The sequence below is a fragment of the Suillus subaureus genome (genome assembly GCF_016647635.1).
Source record: "Suillus subaureus strain MN1 chromosome Unknown BJ212scaffold_20, whole genome shotgun sequence".
Classification (NCBI taxonomy): Eukaryota; Fungi; Basidiomycota; class Agaricomycetes; order Boletales; family Suillaceae; genus Suillus; species Suillus subaureus.
Genome location: NW_024538576.1, coordinates 534308 through 555358, shown reverse-complemented (window position 1 = coordinate 555358; position 21051 = coordinate 534308). Strand labels below are relative to the sequence as shown.

The window sequence follows — 21051 nt, the reverse complement described above, 5'->3', positions numbered from 1 at the left end:
GTGGGATTCTGGACAAGCAAAGACATGGTAATGAACAACCCGAGCTGTAGGTTGAAGTTTAGGTGGCGCTTTTCGTGTATACGATGAATCGTGGTTGCCAATATCAATTGGTGAGCGCCAGAAAGTTGTCCTGTTCGTGGTCAAGAGGTTTTTGACGCCGTTCCTACTGACTCGGGTAAGTCCGGCAAATTCAAAGTCATTATGTAATACATTCTTAGATTGCACGTACAGCCAAGATTTGGAAGCCGAAGTACTTCGGAAGGGTGATAGGGCACTCGACTTGCGAATGCCAGTTGTGCTGACGACACTCCAACATTCTTCTCTCCAACACCGCCTTCGATTCCGGACTTTCCTCGACGATAAGCCTCATCCATTATCCGTGGTCACGTTCTCAAGATCACTGGACGGTCACAAGGTAACTTATACTCCACTTCTATCTGTGATATCGCACATTCAACCTATAAATTAGGACTGATCTCATCGTGATGCCCGTTGTTTCCACTTTCAATCTTGAGGCGCCTAGTGTCCATCGTCATGACTACGCCAGGCTGCCCTCCAGTCTCAAGCACCTTCGAAGGAGAAGAGAGGAAGCACTACGAAGAGACTAGTTTTGATGCCGAAGTTGCTTCGCATGCCCTTCACCTCCGTGGGCGTAAATTAACCATTTCGATCGCATTCGTTGCTGGCACTGGGTTTACGTTGTTCGGGTTCGTACAGATTACAATTTTTCTGGACAATCTACTGAGCAAACTGTGTTGTCGTCATGCAGCTATGATCAAGGGGTTATGTCTGCATTGCTGACCGCTGGACAGGTATGCTTGTCATTAAATTGCAACCTTCGAAAGTGATGTGAAGCTTAATCGATCTCAGTTTGAGAAGGTCTTCCCCAGGTTGTAGTGGATAGCAGTCACCCTAACCACGCTACACTGCAAAGCTTTGTTGTCGCTATATATGTGAGCAACAACCACAGTTGTTAAATCGTTCTCAATGTGTCTGCATACACAGGAAATTGGATGCCTCATGGGGGCTTTATCTAATCTTTGGGTAGGAGATCGTTTGGGAAGACGCCGGACAATTGCATTGGGTGGATGTATCATGATTATTGGTGCTATTCTCCAAACGACTAGCTACAGCTATGCACAATTAGTGGTCGCTCGGGTAGTCACCGGCATTGGAAATGGCTTGAATGTCAGTACTCCCCGTCTCTAGTTTGTTCCTCCGTCTGAACCTTGCGTTGCTCGACAGACCTCTACAGTTCCTAGCTATCATGCAGAGCTCTCGTCTGCAGCAAAACGCGGCGCGTTGATATTGATTGAAGGGTCTCTCATCACTTTTGGTGTCATGATCTCGTGAGTAGCCATGCTATGCCAGTATCCTAAAGTCATGTTTCTGCCAGGTATGTAAGTAAACCCCGCCAATCTGACACCTCGGCATAATTGACGGCGCGCATTAAGTGGATAGATTTTGGCCTGTACGTTAACCTTTCCCTTTCCTGCCATCCAACTCACAAGCACATAGTTATTGGGCGAGTGGATCTTCTGCTCAGTGGAGAGTCCCCATTGCGCTCCAGATGGTTTTGGCTCTGGTCATGGTCTTTGGAATCGGTTTCGTGGGTCAACTATATAGTTACTCTCACTCTCTTATCTGACTGGATTCTTCAGCTTCCTGAATCACCAAGATGGTGTTTATGTTAATTCACTCATTTGGCACGCTTCTGATAACAGTGATTAGGCTTGTGAAGCAAAACCGAAACGCAGAAGCAATAGCAGTCATATCGGCACTCGAGAACAAATCCCCAGACGATGCTGAAGTTCAACGCACCTATCATGCTATCCGGGAAGCGGTTGCTATCGAGGATTCTGGGACCTCAAGCGGCCTTGGAGGCAAACATCCGCTACAGAACCCCAAGCGCTCGTCTTTGAGAAAACTTCTCATAGGCGGCCGGAGCCAACATTTCCGGAGAGCTTCTCTAGGAGTGATCAACCAGTGCTTTCAACAAATTACGGGCATCAACCTGATTACATAGTTGAGTATCTGCCTTTAATATAAACTCATGGTCTGATGGGCGGTTTACATTGTAGCTACGCTGCAAGTCTTTCCTCCCCTTCTGAATTCGCTGGTCCCTTATGTCTGCGGCACTCTAGACGATCCTATTTCAACGCCTTGGTTTGTCAGATGTTACCTCACGTCTCATCGCGGCTGCCAATGGAACAGAGTATTTCTTTGCCTCTCTCATAGCTATCTTCATCATAGACCGTATCGGGCGACGAAAGCTCATGCTTTTTGGCGCTGTAGGCCAGTGCATTACTATGATATTGCTTGCCGTTCTTGGCAGTGTACGAGGCGCTGGAGCCCAAGTAGTGAGCGCTGTGCTACTTTTTGTGTTCAACTCGTTCTTTGCCATCGGCTGGTTGGGCATGACATGGCTATACGTGAGCTGCTTGCTTGCTGTAATTTACACGAAACTCACATGTCGCTGCATCAGCCTGCCGAAATTGTTGGGTTGGAAATTCGTGCGCCTGCCAATGCACTGAGCACATGTATATAGTCTCTGTTTCCATCCATATTGGATACTAACATCTTGTTACTATACAGCTTCGAATTGGATCTTTAATTTCGTAGTCGTAATGGTCACAGGCCCATCGTTCAACGACATATCATGGGGCACTTACATTGGTAGGTCATGAAATATCGCGTCATGTATAAGGCTAATGTTTGAGCAGTATTCGCTGCGTTGAACGCTTTCATCATTCCAGTAGTCTATTTCTTCTTCCCAGAGACTGCAGGTCGTTCGTTGGAAGGTAATTCTGCACCTACGATGTATTTTGCTGTTGTCGATTCAACATCTCTTGCAGATATGGATGTCGTCTTTGCATTGGCTTACAACGAGGGTGTCTCGCCGGTCGATGTCTCTCTACGGAAGGACGTTCCTCTTGCGGGAACACCAGAGGCTGATAGAATATTGGGCATAGATACAATAGACCAGAAGGTCAACATCTCAGGGGAGACCTCGTGATGGGCACCACCCATGTATTGTAGAGAACGTCACGTCCATTGCAGGCACGTTGTTTGTATGGTAATTATACCAGCTAGGTCAGGAGGTTCTCTTGAGGTGACGATATTGAGTGTGCAGTCATCCTTGACTACATTGCTCTCGTTCGAAGGTTGCTGTGTCGTAAATCTCGAGAATCACATCCCTCGGAAACCGGCGATGGGAGGGCCAATGCAGAGGTCTATTATGCAACCCAAGCCTTGCAACGTATGTCAACATCACCCAACAAGGGCCGCCGAGACTCGGTCACCAAATTAATACGACACGTCCCACCCTCCTACCCTCAATCCAACATGACCAGTTGACCATCGAGGAGTTCAAAAAGGTAAAAGACAGCAAAACATTCACGCCTTCACGGGCTGCGAATGCCTAATCTTATATTTACCATACCATTGTTGGCGGCCCTGGAAACCCTTCGGAAACACTGAGAAATATTGATACCAAATCCATAGTTTTGCCGAAGATCGAGAGACTCAGAAGACCTTTGACTAAGATAGCGAGGCTCGACTGCCATCGGGCAGGAGTTCCTTGTAAGAACTGGGCGAAAGAGAAGGGCAAACGAAGCATGTGACACATCGACTGCGAAAGTTTTGCAAATGCCGTTGCACGTTGGCATGACGGATGAATCGATGATGCACTCATGCGGGGCAGATAATGCTGCATATATCCAGTGATCTATCATTGTAATGTGTATCACGAGGAAGAAGTAAAGTTCAGGTGACTCTTGGATTTGTCTCCGACCCTTTAATGGCACTCCGCTCCTATATAAATACAACTCAACTTACTCAGGCGAGTAAGAAATATTAATCCATTGTCACCATGCCCTCCACGTTCACTCACGAGTTCAATACGCCCACTTTCAAAGCAAAAGTTTCATTCAGCACAGGTCTTTTCATTAATGGCCAGTTCCTGAATGGATCAGACAATACCACCATCGAGTATGATCTACCCCTATCACTGATCGAGCGCTTCTTACTGACCTCGACGATTTTAGTGTCATCAACCCGAGTACGTTCTGTTGATGTTGATATTCACGATCTTACATGAACTCTGTGCACAGCAAATGGAAAGGTGATAACGTCCGTATCCGAGGCTACGCCCAAGGATGTCGACCTTGCCGTCGACGCTGCGCATAAAGCCTTCGACACCACCTGGGGTCTTCATGCGCCCGGTGCTCAGCGTAGCATTTTGATGTCGAAGCTTGTTACCCTCATGGAGAAGAATGCTGATGAGCTTGCCGCTCTGGAGGCATTGGACAATGGTGAGCATCCAGGCCAATTAGTACTAGGCATCTGAATCGTTGACCAGTAATCGCCAGGCAAGACTTTCAAATGGGCAAGAAATGCTGATGTCGCTGGTGCCATCGATTGCATTCGCTACTATGCTGGTTGGGCCGATAAGGTTACTGGTCAAGTACAAGAGGTCTGAAGCTTTCAACAATCAACTTGGCTCATTCACTGACACTTGGGCAGACCACCGAGGACAAGCTCACCTACACTCGTCACGAGCCCATTGGTGTTGTTGTAAGTACACGTATCTCAGCTCCCAGATATTCCTCTTATATTCTTATAATAGGGTCAAATCATCCCATGGAATTTCCCATGTGTGTACACATCAGCTGCTTGAGGTGTCATGCACTCACTCTTCGCTTTGCAGTGCTCATGATGGCCTGGAAACTTGGTCCTGCCCTCGCATGCGGCAACGCGATCGTTCTAAAACCTCAGAATTCACACCCCTGACTGCCATCCGAATGTGCCATCTTATTAATGAGGCTGGCTTCCCACCTGGAGTAGTCAACGTCCTCACTGGTTACGGAAACACTGTCGGTAATGCCATCTCTTCACATATGAAGGTAGAGAAGGTCGCCTTCACTGGCTCAACCCTTGTTGGTCGCAAGATTATGGAGGCTGCTGCCAAGAGCAACCTCAAGAACGTCACCCTCGAGCTCGGTGGAAAGAGTCCGAACATCATTTTTGACGATGCAGACATCGAACAAGCTGTTAACTGGGCTGCATTCGGTATCTTGTGAGTATAGCGTACTGTCATGCAAACTACACTTATATTTCACCAGCTGGAATCACGGCCAAACGTGTTGCGCAGGTTCGCGTATCTACGTGCAAGAAGGCATCCATGACGAATTCCTCAAGCGTTTCACGGAGAAAACTCGGTCGCTCAAGGTCGGCGACCCATTTGCCCCTGATACTTTCCAGGGTCCTCAGGTCTCGGAAGTTCAATTCAACGTACGTCGTAGATTGCTTTCGCAACCATTCACTTGTCTAATGCACGTTCCAGCGTATCATGTCTTACATTGAGTCCGGAAAGTCGGCTGGTGCCAAGGTTGAGGTTGGTGGTGAGCGTCATGGAAGTGAGGGTTACTTCATCAAGCCTACCATCTTCACCAATGTCGATCCATCGATGAAGATTGTCCAAGAGGAAATTTTCGGTCCTGTTGGTGTTGTCATCAAGTTCAAGGATGAGGAAGATGTGATCAAGCAGGCAAACGATACAGTCTACGGTCTTGCTGCTGCCGTTTTCACCCAGAACCTGAACCGTGCTATCAACACTGCACACAGACTCAAGGCTGGAACCGCATGGATCAACTGCGTTAACTCATTGAACTCTAACGTACCATTCGGCGGTTTCAAGCAGAGCGGTATTGGTCGTGAGCTTGGCGAGTACGCCCTCTCCAAGTGAGTGTTGCGTCCATGGCATATTAGCACGGACTTATATGTTATCAGTTACACTGCAGTGAAGTCTGTTCACGTCAACCTCGGCCACAGGATGTGAGCCAGGGAAAATGTCATTTAGCAGGGTGCAGGTTTGAGCCTAATGCACGTGTAGTATCTTGAGCTCTCATTGTATTTACTATCATGTTACAAAAATCGACGCATGTAAAATTTGAATTCTCATTAGCGGAAGAGATCAGAAAAAGTTCAGAGAATTAAACATAGCGCACTCGAATAACTAGAGCTTGGGCCTTAATGACAAGAACTTCGAAGACTCCTTTGATTTGGTCATTCCCGCTTTGACTGACTGCTGTAAGTCCTAGCATAGTATTTTCTATTAATTGAAGCGTGAAAAACAAATAGTCAATGAACTAACCGTAGCCTGAAGCGCAGCTGAATTCCAAGTTGCCGTGTACTCCAAATTCTCAGCAACGCTATCACAAAACAATGAATTAGTCCGAAAGCGTGAACAGACGCTCATACCTGTGATCCCTGGCGTGCAGAAGGAGGCGCTTTGTTCCACTCACTGCAACAGGACTCTTCGAAGCGATATCTTTGGCCAATTGCAATGCTGCAGCCACGACTGCGTCCCTCCCACCTTGGACGATTCTAGAAACAAGGCCGAGTTTCTCCGCTTCGTCACTCGAGAACGTCCGTGCAGTATACGCGAGCTCATGAGCTAATGAAGTATTCCCCGTAATCTTTTGCAAATAAGCTAGCGTTCCGGCGTCAGCTGCCAGCCCCATATCGACTTCCTATACACAGTAGCCTTCATCAGACAAACGACTGAGCAGCCATGTGACTAACGAGCCTTGATGGAGAATTTCGCGTCCGAAGCTGCATATCGGACGTCGCACGCGGAGATGATGTCTATCCCCAGACCAATCACGATCCCATGCACTGCTGCTATGACGGGAATTGGGCATCGCTCAGGTGCTGCTACAGCGTGTTGGATGTCGAGGATGTCGTCACGGTAAGAAATGCGCGACGTGCAGGATCTATGGCGTCGCCGGCACCGAGGTTCACAAGTCCCTGGACTGCTGAAGATCAGCTATCCGTCTACTTAAGCGGGATGTAGCCCTTACAGTCGATTCCTGCACTGAACATATTAGGAAATGCAGACGAAAGGACGACTGCGCGGATGTCATCCGGATGCCTCGAAAGTGCGTCGAATGTACATTCGTACTCCTTCAAAAACCTGTACAATCATGTGGTGTGAGCACTAGCAGTTGCGGAAATTGTAGAACGACTTACTCTGTACTGAATGCGTTGACTGGCTGTCTGATAGGGAATGGACAATTTTGTCAAAACGTGAGAGATCTGGGAAGTGTTACAGTACCTGTTTAACTCTAACAACAACACATGTGGAGCAGGACTGGAGATTTTAATGTACTTGCTTTCGAGACTGGCCATGTTGCAATTCAATTCAACACGCCGCTCAGCTTATTATTGAGCATGTGATTGCGCTTTTGTTTTCCAACTCCGCAAGCTAGTATGCCAGAGCTCGGTCTTTTCTATTCATTCATCCGAAGGTCTGCTGAGATTTCGATGGCAATGCCATCAATATACATCAGCGGATAGACATGTCATCCACAAGTCCTGGGAGCTACTTACCTTCGGTCGGTGCATTGGTGGTAAGGATGAGATTGCGAACGACTTTGCGAAGGGGCACGGAAGAGAGCTCGGCGTGAACGACAAGCACGAAACAGTACAAACACAACTACGAACTCCGGAGATGGAATATGACTCAGGTGCGGCAAAAGCATCAAAGAGAAGCTAGCTTTATAGGCACAGAACTTAGAAGCAGGCCCGGGTGTGGCCGAATACAAGGCAGCTGCGTGCGGAGATGGTCAAGTTCTAGATCTCAACGACAGTTACGGTGCGCGAACTCGGTACGGAAAAGTTAATTGGAGCCAGCGCGCGGATATATGGAAGGCGCAATGCAAATATCCATTTTCGATGAATGAAGCTGGCTGCGTCGCAAATCAAGGGAGCCAAGTACGGTTAACATGCGAGCCTAGGCGCATATAAAAGACTCTCAAAGATTTTACTGAGCCTCTATAATTGCCCGGCAGAGCTCTCTATAATCAATCGACACTCAATAGGTAAGTGTCCGACAAAACAATAATGTATTATCAATTCATGCCGGAGAACGAGGGGCATCCATTCTAGTTTAATTAAATTCACTGACCAAGGGGCAGAAGTCCAGCTCTAAAGCCGCATCATGTGAATCACTACAGAAACAGTACATGGCATTAGAAAGGGATGTTTTGAACGCCGTCTGCACATTGACAGCACACAAATTTATGCAACTCTGTCGAATAGTACTGTTCCAGTGTACTGCAAAGCCTATTTCACGCTTGAAGGTTTATATAATATGATGGGATGAGCATTAATATGAATCGCATATAACACGAACGACTCACCAACAGTCGGCTCCAACGTTGCGTTGATCATGTGCGAATCATGTGCTGTTGTCAGCTGTTGAGAGTGAATTTTGTCCAGGAATCATGCGGGGAAGATTTTCCGGCAGACATTCCCTGAGACACTCGTGCGCAAGACACTGTTGACTAGTAAGGCGCAAGCTGGGGTCAAACTTGAGGAGATCGGAGATGCAGTCGACAAGTTGGCGAGGTATTTTCTCGTCAAATATCGCGTAAATGTCTCTCGGTTCAGTCTGGGACATTACAAGAGTCAAATACTTCGCAAACCAGGATGTATAACCAACCTGAGGAAATTTGAAGGCAAGACGCCTTGCCAATTCCAAGCCAAGAGACCATGGACCACCTCCGTAAGATCTGCCGTATTCGTCCACGCCATGATCTGCAGGGTCGCCAAGTACTTTGATAATTCGGTGTATCTGATCGACTTCTCCAGTACCAGGAAATATCGGCCTCAAGTTCACCAGCTCAGCCATGATCGCCCCGAGAGCCCACATGTCCACCGGCGTAGAATAGTCTCTCTGTTTGAGCAGCACCTCAGGGGCACGATACCACCGAGCTGAGACATACTCTGTGTAAGGTGGAGCGCTTGATATCTCCCTTGCAGAATCAAAATCTGCAATCTTACAGATAACCGCAACATCTTTCTGTTCACCTCCATCTGGTTGTGATTGTAAGAGCCCTGAGGTAGTGACGAGAATATTCTCAGGTTTCATGTCACGATGGAAATAACCCGAAGAATGAATGTGGTGCAGTCCAGCTGCTATCTGTTGAAAGATGCAAGACAGAAGGCCAGTGGTCAATGGCCGCCCCTTGCGGGTTCTCATGAATCGGTACAAGTCTCCCTCCATAGCTTCAAAAACGAAGTACAGCTCCGAAGTTTCACTTGAGAGAAAGACATCATAGAGAGGGACGACGCATGGATGGGGGGTCAATGCATGTAGTGCCTGTGGTCGATTTAACAGAATGCCTGGGTGTGTCAGAAGATTCACTAAACCTTGAGCTCCTTGAGATACTGGCACTCGTCCCAACCATGCTCCAACCTTCGCTTGAGTTTCTTTACGGCTACCAGACGCATACCTGTCCATTCCGGCCTCACGACATCGTCAATATTATGAATCGCAGAGGGTGGTGGCACTTCATGTGGTAATTTTCCATGCCAGTCACACAGGGAGACTGATCCAAAAGAGCCCTCGCCTATATTCTTGATAACAATAAATGATCGCTGTGAACCTGCAAAAGCACATCGTCAGCATATCAAAGCTATCATCTTAAATAAGTCCCACTTGTCGTAGAATCGCCAAGAATGAGGTTTCCTGCGTGGATGGACACATGAGGAATACCAACGGAAGAAAACAATCCTCCAGAAACGTGCAGTTTCGCTGAGGTCACGGTACGAGGCAAGCCAATCCCCGACTCTTCCTGTCCTTGCCTATCATTTTCCTCGGGTGACATCGACGTTTCTTCAAAGGGTTGTAAACACGCGGCAGTAGCATGTTCTGCGCGGAGACCTAATTTATCGTGGATGGTTCACGCCTGCCAGGGACTGATCATTGTGTCAATTATAGTTGACAAGTCCTAAAGAGCGCTGTACATCGATTTTTACAGCAGTGGGGCACCTCGAGCCTTTGTACGCGCTAGCTGACTTCAAGGTCGTGACAAGGTTGTTTTTCATCATTGTACAAACCTGAGAATTGCCGCTTGCAGAAACCTTGCTCGACATAAATGCTGATGTGAGAGTTTGTTTCGGACTCGGCAGAATTCCAAACAATGGATCGATGTGTATCGCAGTCCAAAGACCGCACATACTGTAAGAGTGTGATCACGTGATGTGCTCAGCTCAGCCGGAAGTTGCTGGTTGGTCAAAAGTTGTCGACTAATTATGGAGGTGTGAAAGAAACCTTGTCAAGCAAGCAAGGTAGGTAATAGAAAAAGTTAATGTTAGTGTGAACTCGGAGGTGCGAAAATTAAAGGCATCAACAATTGGTACTCTCTGAATCGTCCCCTGTAACACCCTGCGTTCCCGCGAAGCACTATTTGCAGAATACAGCCTAAGTTAAGATGGTGCAGTTATTTCAAATACATACTACTTGGTGCTGAAATATCATTAGTGGGTAGTATCGGGAGTAGAGCGGGAATACGTACACTGCGGAATATTTGCTTGTTTAATAAGCTGGCTCAGCTCAGAGGCCAGAAACCGGCAGCGATTGCAACCAGGAATATAATTGATAGTGGTCGAGTGTGAGTCAGCTGTCGATCTTCCCTTGATCTTCCCAAGGTCGATTCTCACGGGGTCAAGCGCACAAAACGACTTTGGAACCGAATGTACATATGCCACCATCATGGCGATTGAGCGGCCGCACTAAGTCCATTGATGAACCTAAGGGTTAACAGAACTTTGGAGCCATGTTTAGCGATGTCATTGAACCACGCTGATTTAGAGTGGCTACCATTAAACTCTTGGCAGATTCATGAGGTCCGACGTTTGTGATCTCGCCCATATAATGAGTGAATAATTAATGAGCAAGGAAATGATCAACGACTCGGATTCGGAGCAACACGAAAGTTGTTATATACCGGAAAATTGGAAATGACCCTGTCTGTACCGGGACTCCGGCCCTAATTTGGTCCGGACGCCTCGGAACTTATTTTCAGGATTTGGGTCAACTTTGGGCGGCACAACCTCACGAATGACATGTCCCTGGGGCCTGTTGTTGTTGACTTGCCAACAGGGCAGACGTGGGTTGATCTCTAGCGTTAGGTCAGGGATATCTGTGGGACGACCAGCAGCATGAACATGGTTTGTCGGACGTTGGAGAAAGAGAGCGGACGGGGCATACAGAACTTTCGAACTTTCGAACGTTGCACCTTCCCATTGATTCCGGTCTGCTGACTCTGCTCACGGAGACCAGGAAGTCGGTTGGTGGCCGTTGTTCCAAGTCGTTCTAATAACAACTCGGAAGTTATGATAATACGTCCATATCACGATGGGCAGTCTTCAGCGGCCTGAGAGTTGTGACTTTGACACCGGGAGAATGCATGACGTGCACTAGCACTTTGGGAGATATGGCTCTCAGACTCCGGGAGTCCAGCTGGGAGCACTACTATGTATCGTGAAGAGTGTTATTGGAGTGTTGTTAATTCAATCCTCTGTCTTGGGTTCATCGACGGAAGGATAAGTGATCATGTTCTTTACCAGCGATACATAAAAATCGTACTGGTGCATACTCGCATTGTCACGTAACTGATATCCACCAGCGCTTGCGTCGATGTGAACAAAGCTAATCAAGAAAAGATGTGCCTTCCAAAGATATCGGGTGGTGCTTCGTGCAGGTTCGTTCGCGAAGTAAACTTATTATGGCACCGCATCAACATCTTTGCAACTATTATATAGTAAGTACATGCCTGTTCATATCCGGATGGACTGAGATTCTTCTTTTCCTCACCTTCACCCATGTCTAGTAGCCGACAGTCTCCTTGTCCTTGTCTCCCACTGAACACCCTGCATTGGAGCAACATTGATCATGGAACGCACAGCAGTAAGCCTCCCACAATACCCGCACCAATGTGAGCACAAATCACATGCACTCCATGTTCGTAAGCCTCTAGAAGAGTTTAGAGTTGATGGCATCTTTCCAGATATCGACATGCTGCCCCATCTGGACCTTGGCCATGGATGGACCTCGAGTCGGACGATATTTCAGAAACAGAACTTGTTCCCTCAACAAGACAGTCAGTGGACCGGTGGAAATGGAGGGGATATCCTCAAAACCTGTTCGGGAGCTGGGGCGCCGACCGAGTTGCACGGTCTAGAATGGTTGAGAATTGTTCCAGGGAGCCTCGAGAAAAATGCAGGATCTATTATGTCGATGTACTTGAATCCGGAGACTTCAAGTCGACTAACGAAACCGATCCACCTATCGAGGTTGATGAAAGCGCATTAAGTCAGCTTTGGGATCAGTTGCAGATAGAGGTGAGGGATGATCGTAGTTTGCTGAGGACCAAGTTGACCCATCTTCCCTACAGCCGACGGGTCTTCGTCTCCGGGTGTTGCTCGTTGATAACATGAAACATCCCGTACTTCAGATGCTGGGAACGAGGTGCTAGGGATTCATTTTTTCAGACATGTTTTCTGGGTTGAACATGAATTAGGTACAACATCGAACCGTGCTTTTTCACATCATCGTTAAACTGGATCCCTTCTCGATACCAAGAAGAAGTTGCCAAGAGAAAAGGAGATCGTAAGTGCTCTTCATTGTCTACCCGATGGCACTTTAAAAATGCCGTAGACATTACGGTAACGTTGCTCTTTGTACGCACGGCACCATGGGACAAGTCCGCGGCGCCCTCGCAACATAGGCACGTCTCCTGTGCGTCCGCTGAGCTCTTGCGCAAAACATAACTTAATGGTTGTCTAGGCGGTGAAAAAGCTATAGACACGCAGGAGTCGCTTCGTCTTCGCTCAGGTTGAGTCTTTCCCCCCATTTTTGGTGTTGTATCTTCATGTTTGTTTCAGTCCACTCGCCAGCGGAAAAATACCTTCTTCAAGACCTGCTCGCTCTACACATGATAAGATCATCCGACCCCAGTGGTAGTACTATCATATCCTACCACCCAAGTACTCAGTGGAATAGGACAACCGCAGAGCGATTAAAAAGTCTAGTCCGCAAAGTGGGAGAGAGCGTGTACTGGCAGAAGATACTCGAACAGTCTAAGGATCCAACATTTTTGTTCTTGGCTATCCTTTGGTATGCGCTTTACGCCTGGGACGAATCTTTGGACCATCTGTACACCCACATGAACTGGCTGGTACGTTTCTTTGTTGCTTGTGTCGTTCGGGCATTTGGCTATATCATTATTCAGGAAACAAACGGACTATCGACAAATGAGAACAACCTCACGACTGAGCTGCACACTATCCAGGCTCAGCTCCTCCATTATGCTTCACTTCTCGAGGATTTCCGTAAATCTGTGACCTTTGTCAGGAACACGCCGAGTCCCGTTCTGGAGTCCTCCAAATTCACTGACCAAGCAAGAAGGGACACGAATAAACTGATGCGCAAGGAATGCGATAACCTCCTTTCGGAAATTGACAGGCTAGGTTTCCAATTGAAAAATATCACAGAGCTTGTTCGTATGTTTGCTACGCTGGATTCGAATATTATTGATTTCGATGTCCAGGCTAGAGCGACCGTGAACTTCGTCGATAGTCGACGGATGCAAGATCTGACGATAGCAACGGTCCGTGATTCGGCCGCTATGAAACAGGCAGGTTAATATATCGATCAGCTTGACGATGCTAAATGCTTTCATAGATTTCCTACCTGACAATGATTTTCCTCCCTGCCAGCTTCGTTGCGGTACGCCTGATCTCAGCCTTTCGATGATATATTCATGACCTTCTTTCAGGCAGTATTTGGTATGAATGTCAGGGAAATTACCGACGATGCCACGGAAACCATGTCTCATTATGCGGTGGTTTCTATTGTGTTTACTGTGGTTACTGCATGGCTCGTAGTTGCATTCCAATCTCGCTCTTCGTTGCACGAGTCAGGGTCTGGATTTTGGCAGCGTCTTGGATGGCCATTTTCATATGTTATAAGACACATGCTGCGGTTGCTCAGAGGCCCCCGTGGTGAACTTCCGTAAGCAGGAATCTTTTAGTTTCGCCATCCATATCAGCTTACATTGCAGTACAATAATGAGACAAATTGCTGTTTAGATATAGAGTAGTAGATTTATTCTTGGATTCTTTACCGTTACTCGCATGTGTTAGTTACTATATGTATTAGATGAACCCAGTCTCCTCGGCTCTGGATGTGAACGTTGACGTCGAGCTTATAAGCGTACGTACAGCGCTGCACTGATTATTAAGTTCGTTTAAAGCGTTTTTCGGCGCAGTAGCATCTCGATTATCTGGTACCTCGGTGGTTCTGAACCATGCATGACATAATTACTTGCAGAGCGAACTGCAGTCTGAACTAACTTCAAATAAGTGCAGTCATGCAAAACCGATGTGCTAATATACATAGATGAAATTTCGGACACTATGTATGTTTTGTAGCAGCTCTGGTAAGGAAAGCTTCCCTAATGTCTTGAGACCGTACCACGTACGAGGGCGCACTCCAGCTGAGCCGCTCAATATTCTGGGACTAGCGGTAGACTCCTGCAAGCAAAACGGTTGAATCGCAGGGGGACAATAGTGCGAGTCCATAAATGAGTTGGAAAAAAATGATAATGCGCCATGTTGATGATATATGGTTTGGTTTAGGGCCGGCTGGAATATGGTCACGTATACGAATCTGGACCCTCCTATTGCGTTCTTCACTCTTTCCGGTGATTATGCCTCCAACAATGACAAAAAAAATGCAGTCTAGAGAAATTCCTCTAGCCAGCCCTCTCGGTTCGGCTTGCCGTCCAAAACCCAAAACCCATCGCACCGTCAAGCTTGAAACTCAGGAGACCACGATCCCGAATCAGAACTCTTCTATCCTACACCCCGCTCCAGCCGTCGATAAGCCCTCTATTTCTAAGCCTAAAAGCAAGGCATATTACGCCATCAAGTCTATACCTCAGAAAGACAAATCTCCATCTCCGAAAGCCCTTGTTCCATATATAACTCCAGCCGCCCGAAAAGAGCTTTGGGTCATCTGGAAATCTGATCCCCGCGTTCCAACAATTGCTTCGCGGCATGCATGGGCCGCCTCGCGGAATGTAAGTCCCTCGCGTGTCGATCACTGGTTCGGCGCTCGCAAGTCAAGGGCGAAGAAATTGGGACAACCGATATCAAACGACTCGTATGAGCTTTCGCTGGAGCCACGAGCTGTTCCAATGAAACTTGAAGTGAAGAGGGAGCTCTTATCTCCGTCACCTACCTGTTCTGACCAAACCGATATCAACTTCCAATCTGATGATACCCTCGTTTCATCTGATGCCCGTGGTTCTGACGCATCTTACATGTCTTCGAGATCTTCTGTGCTTGCTCTGTCTATGACTCCGGAACCTACGCAAGGAAATCCATATTTGCTCCATGAAGTCCAGAATTTCTCGCTGGTATCACGCACCCTCACTCCGGGGACAAATGACGAACGGGATGCAAGTTATAGCAAAGATCTCTACAGGTATGCTCTCCTGAAGCGCGTTTGGTGTCTGAGCGACGCATATACCCACATTGCAATAGCCTGGCGCCAAGCTTCAGCACTTACGATGATGGTGGCACTGATGATAACATACCCTACAGTGAAGATTTGTTACATAAAGTCTGTAACCAGGGAGATTCAGACATATCCGACTTCACTTGCACTCTTTGCAAACCCACGGAAGGTGATATCCCTTCGGTCATACATCTTAGAGCTGTACATGTGCTCATCCAACATGTTTGTACTAACTTACGTGAGCTAGATTTTTCGGAAATGGCTCTAGACGAACTTGTTCAGAAGTCGGTCTTTCCGTTCGATACCTCACTCGCTATGCTTCCCGCTTACGCCCGCCTTGATCCCGGCCCCGATACCCCGATGGAGCTCTCTGCTATTCCCTACCTGTTTTGCACACCTGACCTGGCCTTCACACTTACGCCTTCCGGTTCCTCGGTTTCCTGGATGGAGGAGGAACTCAGAAAAGGACTTACTGACAATTGCTTCGAGGTCTCTGGCGTCAGCGCTTTGGATCTTCTGCCGACGGACTCGGAACTGTTGGGTTGATGCGGATCGGGGGAGTCACGACATTGGACATGCCATTGCTTTGGCTCTGTGATGCTACTTTCTTGTACCGAATCGTTCTTAGACTACAGATTCGCTTGTAATGCGCTATTGTGATACTACTCAGTAACCCATAACTCCCCCGAGAGATCATAGATCGTTTCGTTTAGAACGGGGACTAACGCGTATGGGGCAATTGCGGCGGTGCTCATGTTCCAAAAAAAAACTGTGACGTCAAACTGGTAGACTGAATCAGATTGCCCGTTGTGATATGAAATTTGAAATGGTGCTAGTCGTACCTTAAGCTCGACTCTAGTCGAATATTCTTTCACATGTCATTTATGGACCTTCAAAAGCTTACAGACTAAGTTACAGAAATCAATATCTTGCCAGCATGACAACTTCCCGCCCTCAAGTTCGCATACAGACAGATCCAACTGGAACCTTCAATAAATCAAACTCGATCATAGAAGCAGAAGGGAATCAGCGTCTGCCCTCACAAGGGCGGTCAAACGGGGACCAAGATGAACGAGCGGCGAGCGAGATAGAGAAGAATACTGATGTATCCGAGTCTTCTGATCACACAGACGAGAAACAGCCAGTAAGGCAGAAGATCAAGCTACCACAAAGCTTGCAATGGATACCAGCTAACTCTACTTGGTCCAAATGGAAACCCGTCATTCGAAGCGCCCTTACTGCCTGGATCGCTGTAGTGGTGTTTATTATCCCCCGAACAGAGAATCTACTGGGACAGGTATGTTGCGTTGTGATCTTTGTATTGCTGGTTTAATGTTCGCATGATTTGAAGGCAGCCTTCCTCATCATAATAGGTGAGTAGCGCTCATATGTGTTAATCGTGCCATAGCCATTGACTCTATCTAGCTTCATTTTTATCACCGCCTAGCGATCCTTTCATGGCAGTTCTGGAACGCGAAATTTTCATGCTCATCTTTGTGGCATTGGGTTGGGCGTATGTACAACTCCTTTCTCTTCGTTCTTTGGTGATAATGATGATGGTCCCTTTTAGCTGGGTCTGCTTGGGCCTTATGTTTGCTAGCTTAGCCCGCACACAAACCGTACCCGACGCTAGTATACTCACTATCATCACAGGAGAGTACATCGAAGCATGGGTAAGGAAATTCCTTTTGAAATGGAGTCTATATATTAACGCGTGCGCCAAAGCCTACTGTTATCATGGGCGTTTTCCTTTTCATCGGAAGTTTTTTCTTCTTGTACATCAAGGCTAGACTAGGCCCCGGACCTTTCCTCCCCGCCTCTGTGTTTGGATGTATATGTGTCGGTGCGCCTCACTCATATACACTTTCCTTCTTGAAGCTTATCGATTACAGACATTTCCTTAACCTCCGCGGTTCTTTTTCCTTATCCATATTACAAGGTAACAAGTTTTCCGTCCCGGCAAACGTACACTCACCAGTCTTCAGATCGGTCAGACAATCATGCTTCCCCTGGTCTTTCACTCTGCGATCTCCCTCGCCATGTCGATTCTTGTGTTTCCGCAATCTGTGTCTACTCTATTCGTGACGCGCTTGCAGGGGGTCCTCGCGCCCCTTGCAACGGCCATCTCATTACATAGGTCTCATCTCCTCGAAGATGTCACCTCATCTGCGTTCTCCCACACACAGATTACAGATGCAACAAACAAAGCTGAGAATGCATTGCCTATGCTCGCAGTTGCTGCCCGACTACTAAGGGTTGATATCGTCTACGCACGCTTCGCGCCTACTGATTACAACGAATTGCACACGATCATGCGGAAGCTTATGGTGCGAGTGCATGGCATGGGTGTATACTATACACTCATCGATCCGACGCGAGAGCGATTCCCTGTCACTCCTGTCGCCTCCCGCCCCGCAACACCTGTACGTTCCAGACCGCCATCACCTCGGCCTGATCGGCGGTCCTCCATGACGACAGAAGAGAAGCACGCACCCTCAGCTGATCACGAACTCAGAGATCGCAAACCATCCCGCCACCAGCGGGCGCTATCTTCCCGCGTACGGTCACATCCCGCGAGCTCCACCTCACCCCTCCATTCGTACCGTCCGCATCAGCACTCGCACTCGCACCACGCCCACCACACACACTTGCACAGCTCCTTGCTGCACTTGGCGTTGTCTCGGGCTCCGAAGCGCTCGGAAACAGCAGTAGGTGTATTTGAATCGCAAAAATATCTGAACTTGGAGGCGATCCATTTATCACATCCGGATTCAGTTTTCTTTACTGCTCGAGCAACGGAGCTACTTAGCAACAGCTGCCAGGATCTCCTAAGTGTGTGCGAGGAAGTGCTTGGAATATCTGGAGCCTGGATAGGTAATGCTGGGAAGTTCAACTTCGACTTTTTGAGGGGCCATCATGAAGACAAGGCGCAGATCCACGAGAAAGAAGTCCAAAAGTACGAGGATTTGCTTGAAAAGTTAACGAGGGAGCTAGATGAATTCAGAACCAAGAAGAGGTGCATGATTTATGTGTTCTTGTGCCATTTGTTGCTGAGTGGTCGAGACAGGTTGACTGTTTTGGACCCATATCGCCCAATGTTCGACCACAGCTATGATACATCTAGTGACGATGAAGTTCCTCCCCACCGGTTTCTATTCCATTGTTATGTGTACCAGTACCATCTCTTACATTTTGCTGTAGTAGTACAAGACATGGTACGTTGATTCTTCGACATCAGGTTGATGATGAATATTAAATCACCCGCAGCTCAAGGAAATCATTCGACTCGAAACGGAAAGAAAGAAGCCCAGATTATGGCTTCCTTCCTTGCCAAAGTTGTTCACCTGGACAACATGGGAACCGTCTGGGAATATCGAACGGGACGACGACGAGGATCCTGGTATATTGCTGCAGCGTTCTCGTGGCCACAGTTGCTAACATTCCGGTATAGAAATAATCCCAGGCATGAACCCTGCCTGGATGACGGACCTCGGAAAGGCAGTGAAACGCGATCCCGATGCACTTCCCCCAAGAAATGCACTTGAAATAGCCATGAACTGGATTTACCGCGCCGCCATCGGCATCGGAGGTGGAAACGTGCTCTTCGCCTTGAAAGCGGGAGCGTTGACAGGTCGGCCATCATTCCTGTTTCGTCTGATTTGCTGATTGTATGCTCAGTGATCCTTTCTATCCCATCTTTCCTCAAGACATCGGCCCAGTTTGCATACGGTAAGTGTGCAGAGCATGTATGCCTTTGATCTTAGACTGATAATTCTTGAAGCAAACAAGTTTGTTTGGGCGGTGTAAGTTACTCCTTTCCTGCCCTGTAAGCTAGGATGATTGACACTCTCAAAGTTTCATGGGTCAGCTTACCTTAGCACGTTTTCGTGGAGACACAACGTTTGGTCTAGTGGCTAGGTTAATAAGTACCTTCACTGGCGGCTTGCTTGGTACAGTCATGTGGTAAGTCACAGACTTGAACGATCTTTCAGGATTCTTCATTGTTGCCCAGGTATATTTCCACAGGGAGTGGTCGAGGCAGCCCTTATGGACTGGCAGCTGTGTGTGCGGTTTGCTACCCGTCATTTTTCTTCGCTCGATTGTATTGGCCTATCCCGCCCATGACGAATTTGATTATATGGGTCACAGCGGCATTGGTATGGAAGTTGGCATCTCCGAGTGAATGAAATTAATGGTTTGGCATAGGTCATCGGATATTCATACGAAGACACTCATTTGACTGTCCCTTCGTCGCCAGGATGGGGTATCGATGTGGCTTGGGTAAGTCTTTGTATGCTTTTTTCGATACCTAGGCTAACATGTAAAAAAGCGCCGTTTCGTACTGGTCAGCGTTGGTGTCTTAGCTGCGGGGTGAGGAATTTTCCTTTGCACATTTAACAGTCATTGATCCCGATGTCAGTATTTTCTCCCTCTTCCCTCCGTCAAGAACTATTCGTTCGTATCAGCGGCGAACGCTGGCTACAACATCGGCTGAACTTGGATCGATCTACTGTTCGGTTGTGTCTTACGCGAACTCACACGTAGATAAAGACAACAGCAACATAGTTCAGAGCTTATTAGCCATCCGTAGCAAACTCAAACGATCACTCGTGATGAAGGAGAACGTCATATATGAGGTGAATACCAACATTCCAGATATAGACCCTTACATACGTTGGTTCGCTAGTTTTCGCTGCGGGGAAAATGGCCTGCTGAGAGGTATCACAAGATATTGGAGATTCAAATGTGAGTGTCTATATCTTTCGACGATCTTGTGTTTTAAATCAAAAATAGGCAAATTGCGTATCAACTGTGTCATTTGATGTCCACAGTACATGATCTAGAACCCGCTTGGGCTCATGCATTCCTCCGCCGGACACGGATGCTTGATTCGGATTTTCAAGGCGATGTACTCGCTGTTATCAGTATGCTTCCTGATCACTTTTATCCGCGGTAACCTTATGTCCATTCCTAGGTCTCATCTCCAATGCACTGCGCACAGGCTCTCCTTTACCTCAAATTACCCCATGCCCATTACTTGACAGGTTCATGGTCAGGCATCATGGCTTGAACGTAGTGCACGAGGAGTCAGAGGACAATTATGGATTACCGCGGATGCTCACTGTGGAAACGTTGGAGAATTTGCAGTACCTGTAAGTCTCATCTCTTTTTTATTCGAGAGGTTGTCATACTTTATTTCAGGACATTCTGCGTTGGCGTTTCCACCACTTTCGGAATTATCACTCGACTCGATCGTTTGATGGTTGCTGTTAAAGAGCTGGTCGGCGAGCAGTATCATATTGATGGTGTAGGGATGGGGCATCACAGAACGTGGACGGGAGGAGAGGTGGTATCGCCGACGATGTCCGTGAGAACGACAGATGTTTGAGTCATTGACTGTTCACGTTCTACTATCTATATAGAATGTTTTTTTCTGTATCAGTAAATGCATTCTGACCAATCTGGCCTTTTCGTAGTAACCATGGAGGAAGGCAAAACTATGGTGCTGGATCAGTTCAAATATTATACACACATGAAACTCTCTCTCACACACACATACAACACACAGATATGCTGAACACACACATGCTGAACACACACACAGGTCTTATATTGTAGAAAAATCAGTAATCTTTAGGTCTACTGTGTTGTTCTAGCTAAGGTGTCTTGATGAATCA

The 21051-nt window shown here is 47.4% G+C and overlaps 7 protein-coding genes across 7 annotated transcripts; 5 read left to right on the top strand and 2 right to left on the bottom strand.

Annotated features, from left to right (window-relative positions):
- Window positions 1-217: 217 nt before the first annotated feature.
- Window positions 218-3113, top strand: BJ212DRAFT_1361761 (general substrate transporter). Its single transcript, XM_041335926.1, has 15 exons — window positions 218-415; window positions 470-707; window positions 770-812; window positions 891-953; window positions 1006-1188; window positions 1246-1338; window positions 1455-1471; window positions 1519-1613; window positions 1725-2025; window positions 2082-2092; window positions 2176-2432; window positions 2486-2540; window positions 2596-2676; window positions 2724-2801; window positions 2856-3113. The coding sequence occupies exons 2-15, from the start codon at window positions 535-537 to the stop codon at window positions 3014-3016; spliced, it is 1611 nt and encodes a 536-aa protein (XP_041192064.1). The 5' UTR covers window positions 218-415; window positions 470-534; the 3' UTR covers window positions 3017-3113.
- Window positions 3114-3787: 674 nt separating this feature from the next.
- BJ212DRAFT_1361759 (Aldehyde/histidinol dehydrogenase) lies at window positions 3788-6214 on the top strand. The gene is made up of 9 exons (XM_041335925.1): window positions 3788-4064; window positions 4113-4313; window positions 4371-4474; window positions 4525-4579; window positions 4777-5077; window positions 5124-5292; window positions 5345-5742; window positions 5791-6096; window positions 6154-6214. Exons 1-8 carry the CDS (start codon window positions 3872-3874, stop codon window positions 5837-5839), a joined length of 1470 nt encoding a protein of 489 aa, XP_041192063.1. The 5' UTR covers window positions 3788-3871; the 3' UTR covers window positions 5840-6096; window positions 6154-6214.
- Window positions 5917-7191, bottom strand: BJ212DRAFT_1512476 (ClpP/crotonase-like domain-containing protein; the record flags this gene model as incomplete). The annotated part of the gene is made up of 7 exons (XM_041341658.1): window positions 5917-6097; window positions 6155-6212; window positions 6262-6529; window positions 6586-6810; window positions 6864-6976; window positions 7033-7059; window positions 7118-7191. The coding sequence occupies 7 exons, from the start codon at window positions 7189-7191 to the stop codon at window positions 6017-6019; spliced, it is 846 nt and encodes a 281-aa protein (XP_041192062.1). The 3' UTR covers window positions 5917-6016.
- Window positions 7192-8242: 1051 nt separating this feature from the next.
- On the bottom strand, window positions 8243-9674 carry BJ212DRAFT_1481915 (kinase-like domain-containing protein; the record flags this gene model as incomplete). Its single annotated transcript, XM_041340327.1, has 4 exons — window positions 8243-8455; window positions 8507-9166; window positions 9217-9452; window positions 9506-9674. The coding sequence occupies 4 exons, from the start codon at window positions 9672-9674 to the stop codon at window positions 8243-8245; spliced, it is 1278 nt and encodes a 425-aa protein (XP_041192061.1).
- A 1704-nt stretch (window positions 9675-11378) lies between these two features.
- Window positions 11379-14062, top strand: BJ212DRAFT_349157 (cora-like Mg2+ transporter protein-domain-containing protein). The gene is made up of 11 exons (XM_041342988.1): window positions 11379-11786; window positions 11859-12192; window positions 12246-12319; window positions 12372-12460; window positions 12509-12589; window positions 12638-12685; window positions 12736-13028; window positions 13083-13349; window positions 13401-13487; window positions 13535-13579; window positions 13629-14062. Exons 1-11 carry the CDS (start codon window positions 11674-11676, stop codon window positions 13866-13868), a joined length of 1671 nt encoding a protein of 556 aa, XP_041192060.1. The 5' UTR covers window positions 11379-11673; the 3' UTR covers window positions 13869-14062.
- A 733-nt stretch (window positions 14063-14795) lies between these two features.
- BJ212DRAFT_1222259 (uncharacterized protein) lies at window positions 14796-15035 on the top strand (the record flags this gene model as incomplete). The annotated part of the gene is made up of 1 exon (XM_041329401.1): window positions 14796-15035. A coding segment is annotated over one exon (240 nt), but the record flags the coding sequence as incomplete, so codon positions are not given.
- Window positions 15036-16208: 1173 nt separating this feature from the next.
- BJ212DRAFT_1361725 (uncharacterized protein) lies at window positions 16209-20922 on the top strand. Its single transcript, XM_041335924.1, has 21 exons — window positions 16209-16670; window positions 16725-16746; window positions 16799-16886; window positions 16944-17046; window positions 17099-17216; window positions 17266-17312; window positions 17359-18389; window positions 18441-18588; window positions 18641-18773; window positions 18825-19004; window positions 19052-19102; window positions 19155-19176; window positions 19229-19336; window positions 19386-19530; window positions 19580-19654; window positions 19704-19744; window positions 19794-20010; window positions 20061-20119; window positions 20168-20298; window positions 20349-20526; window positions 20576-20922. The coding sequence occupies exons 1-21, from the start codon at window positions 16311-16313 to the stop codon at window positions 20760-20762; spliced, it is 3444 nt and encodes a 1147-aa protein (XP_041192058.1). The 5' UTR covers window positions 16209-16310; the 3' UTR covers window positions 20763-20922.
- Window positions 20923-21051: the final 129 nt, after the last annotated feature.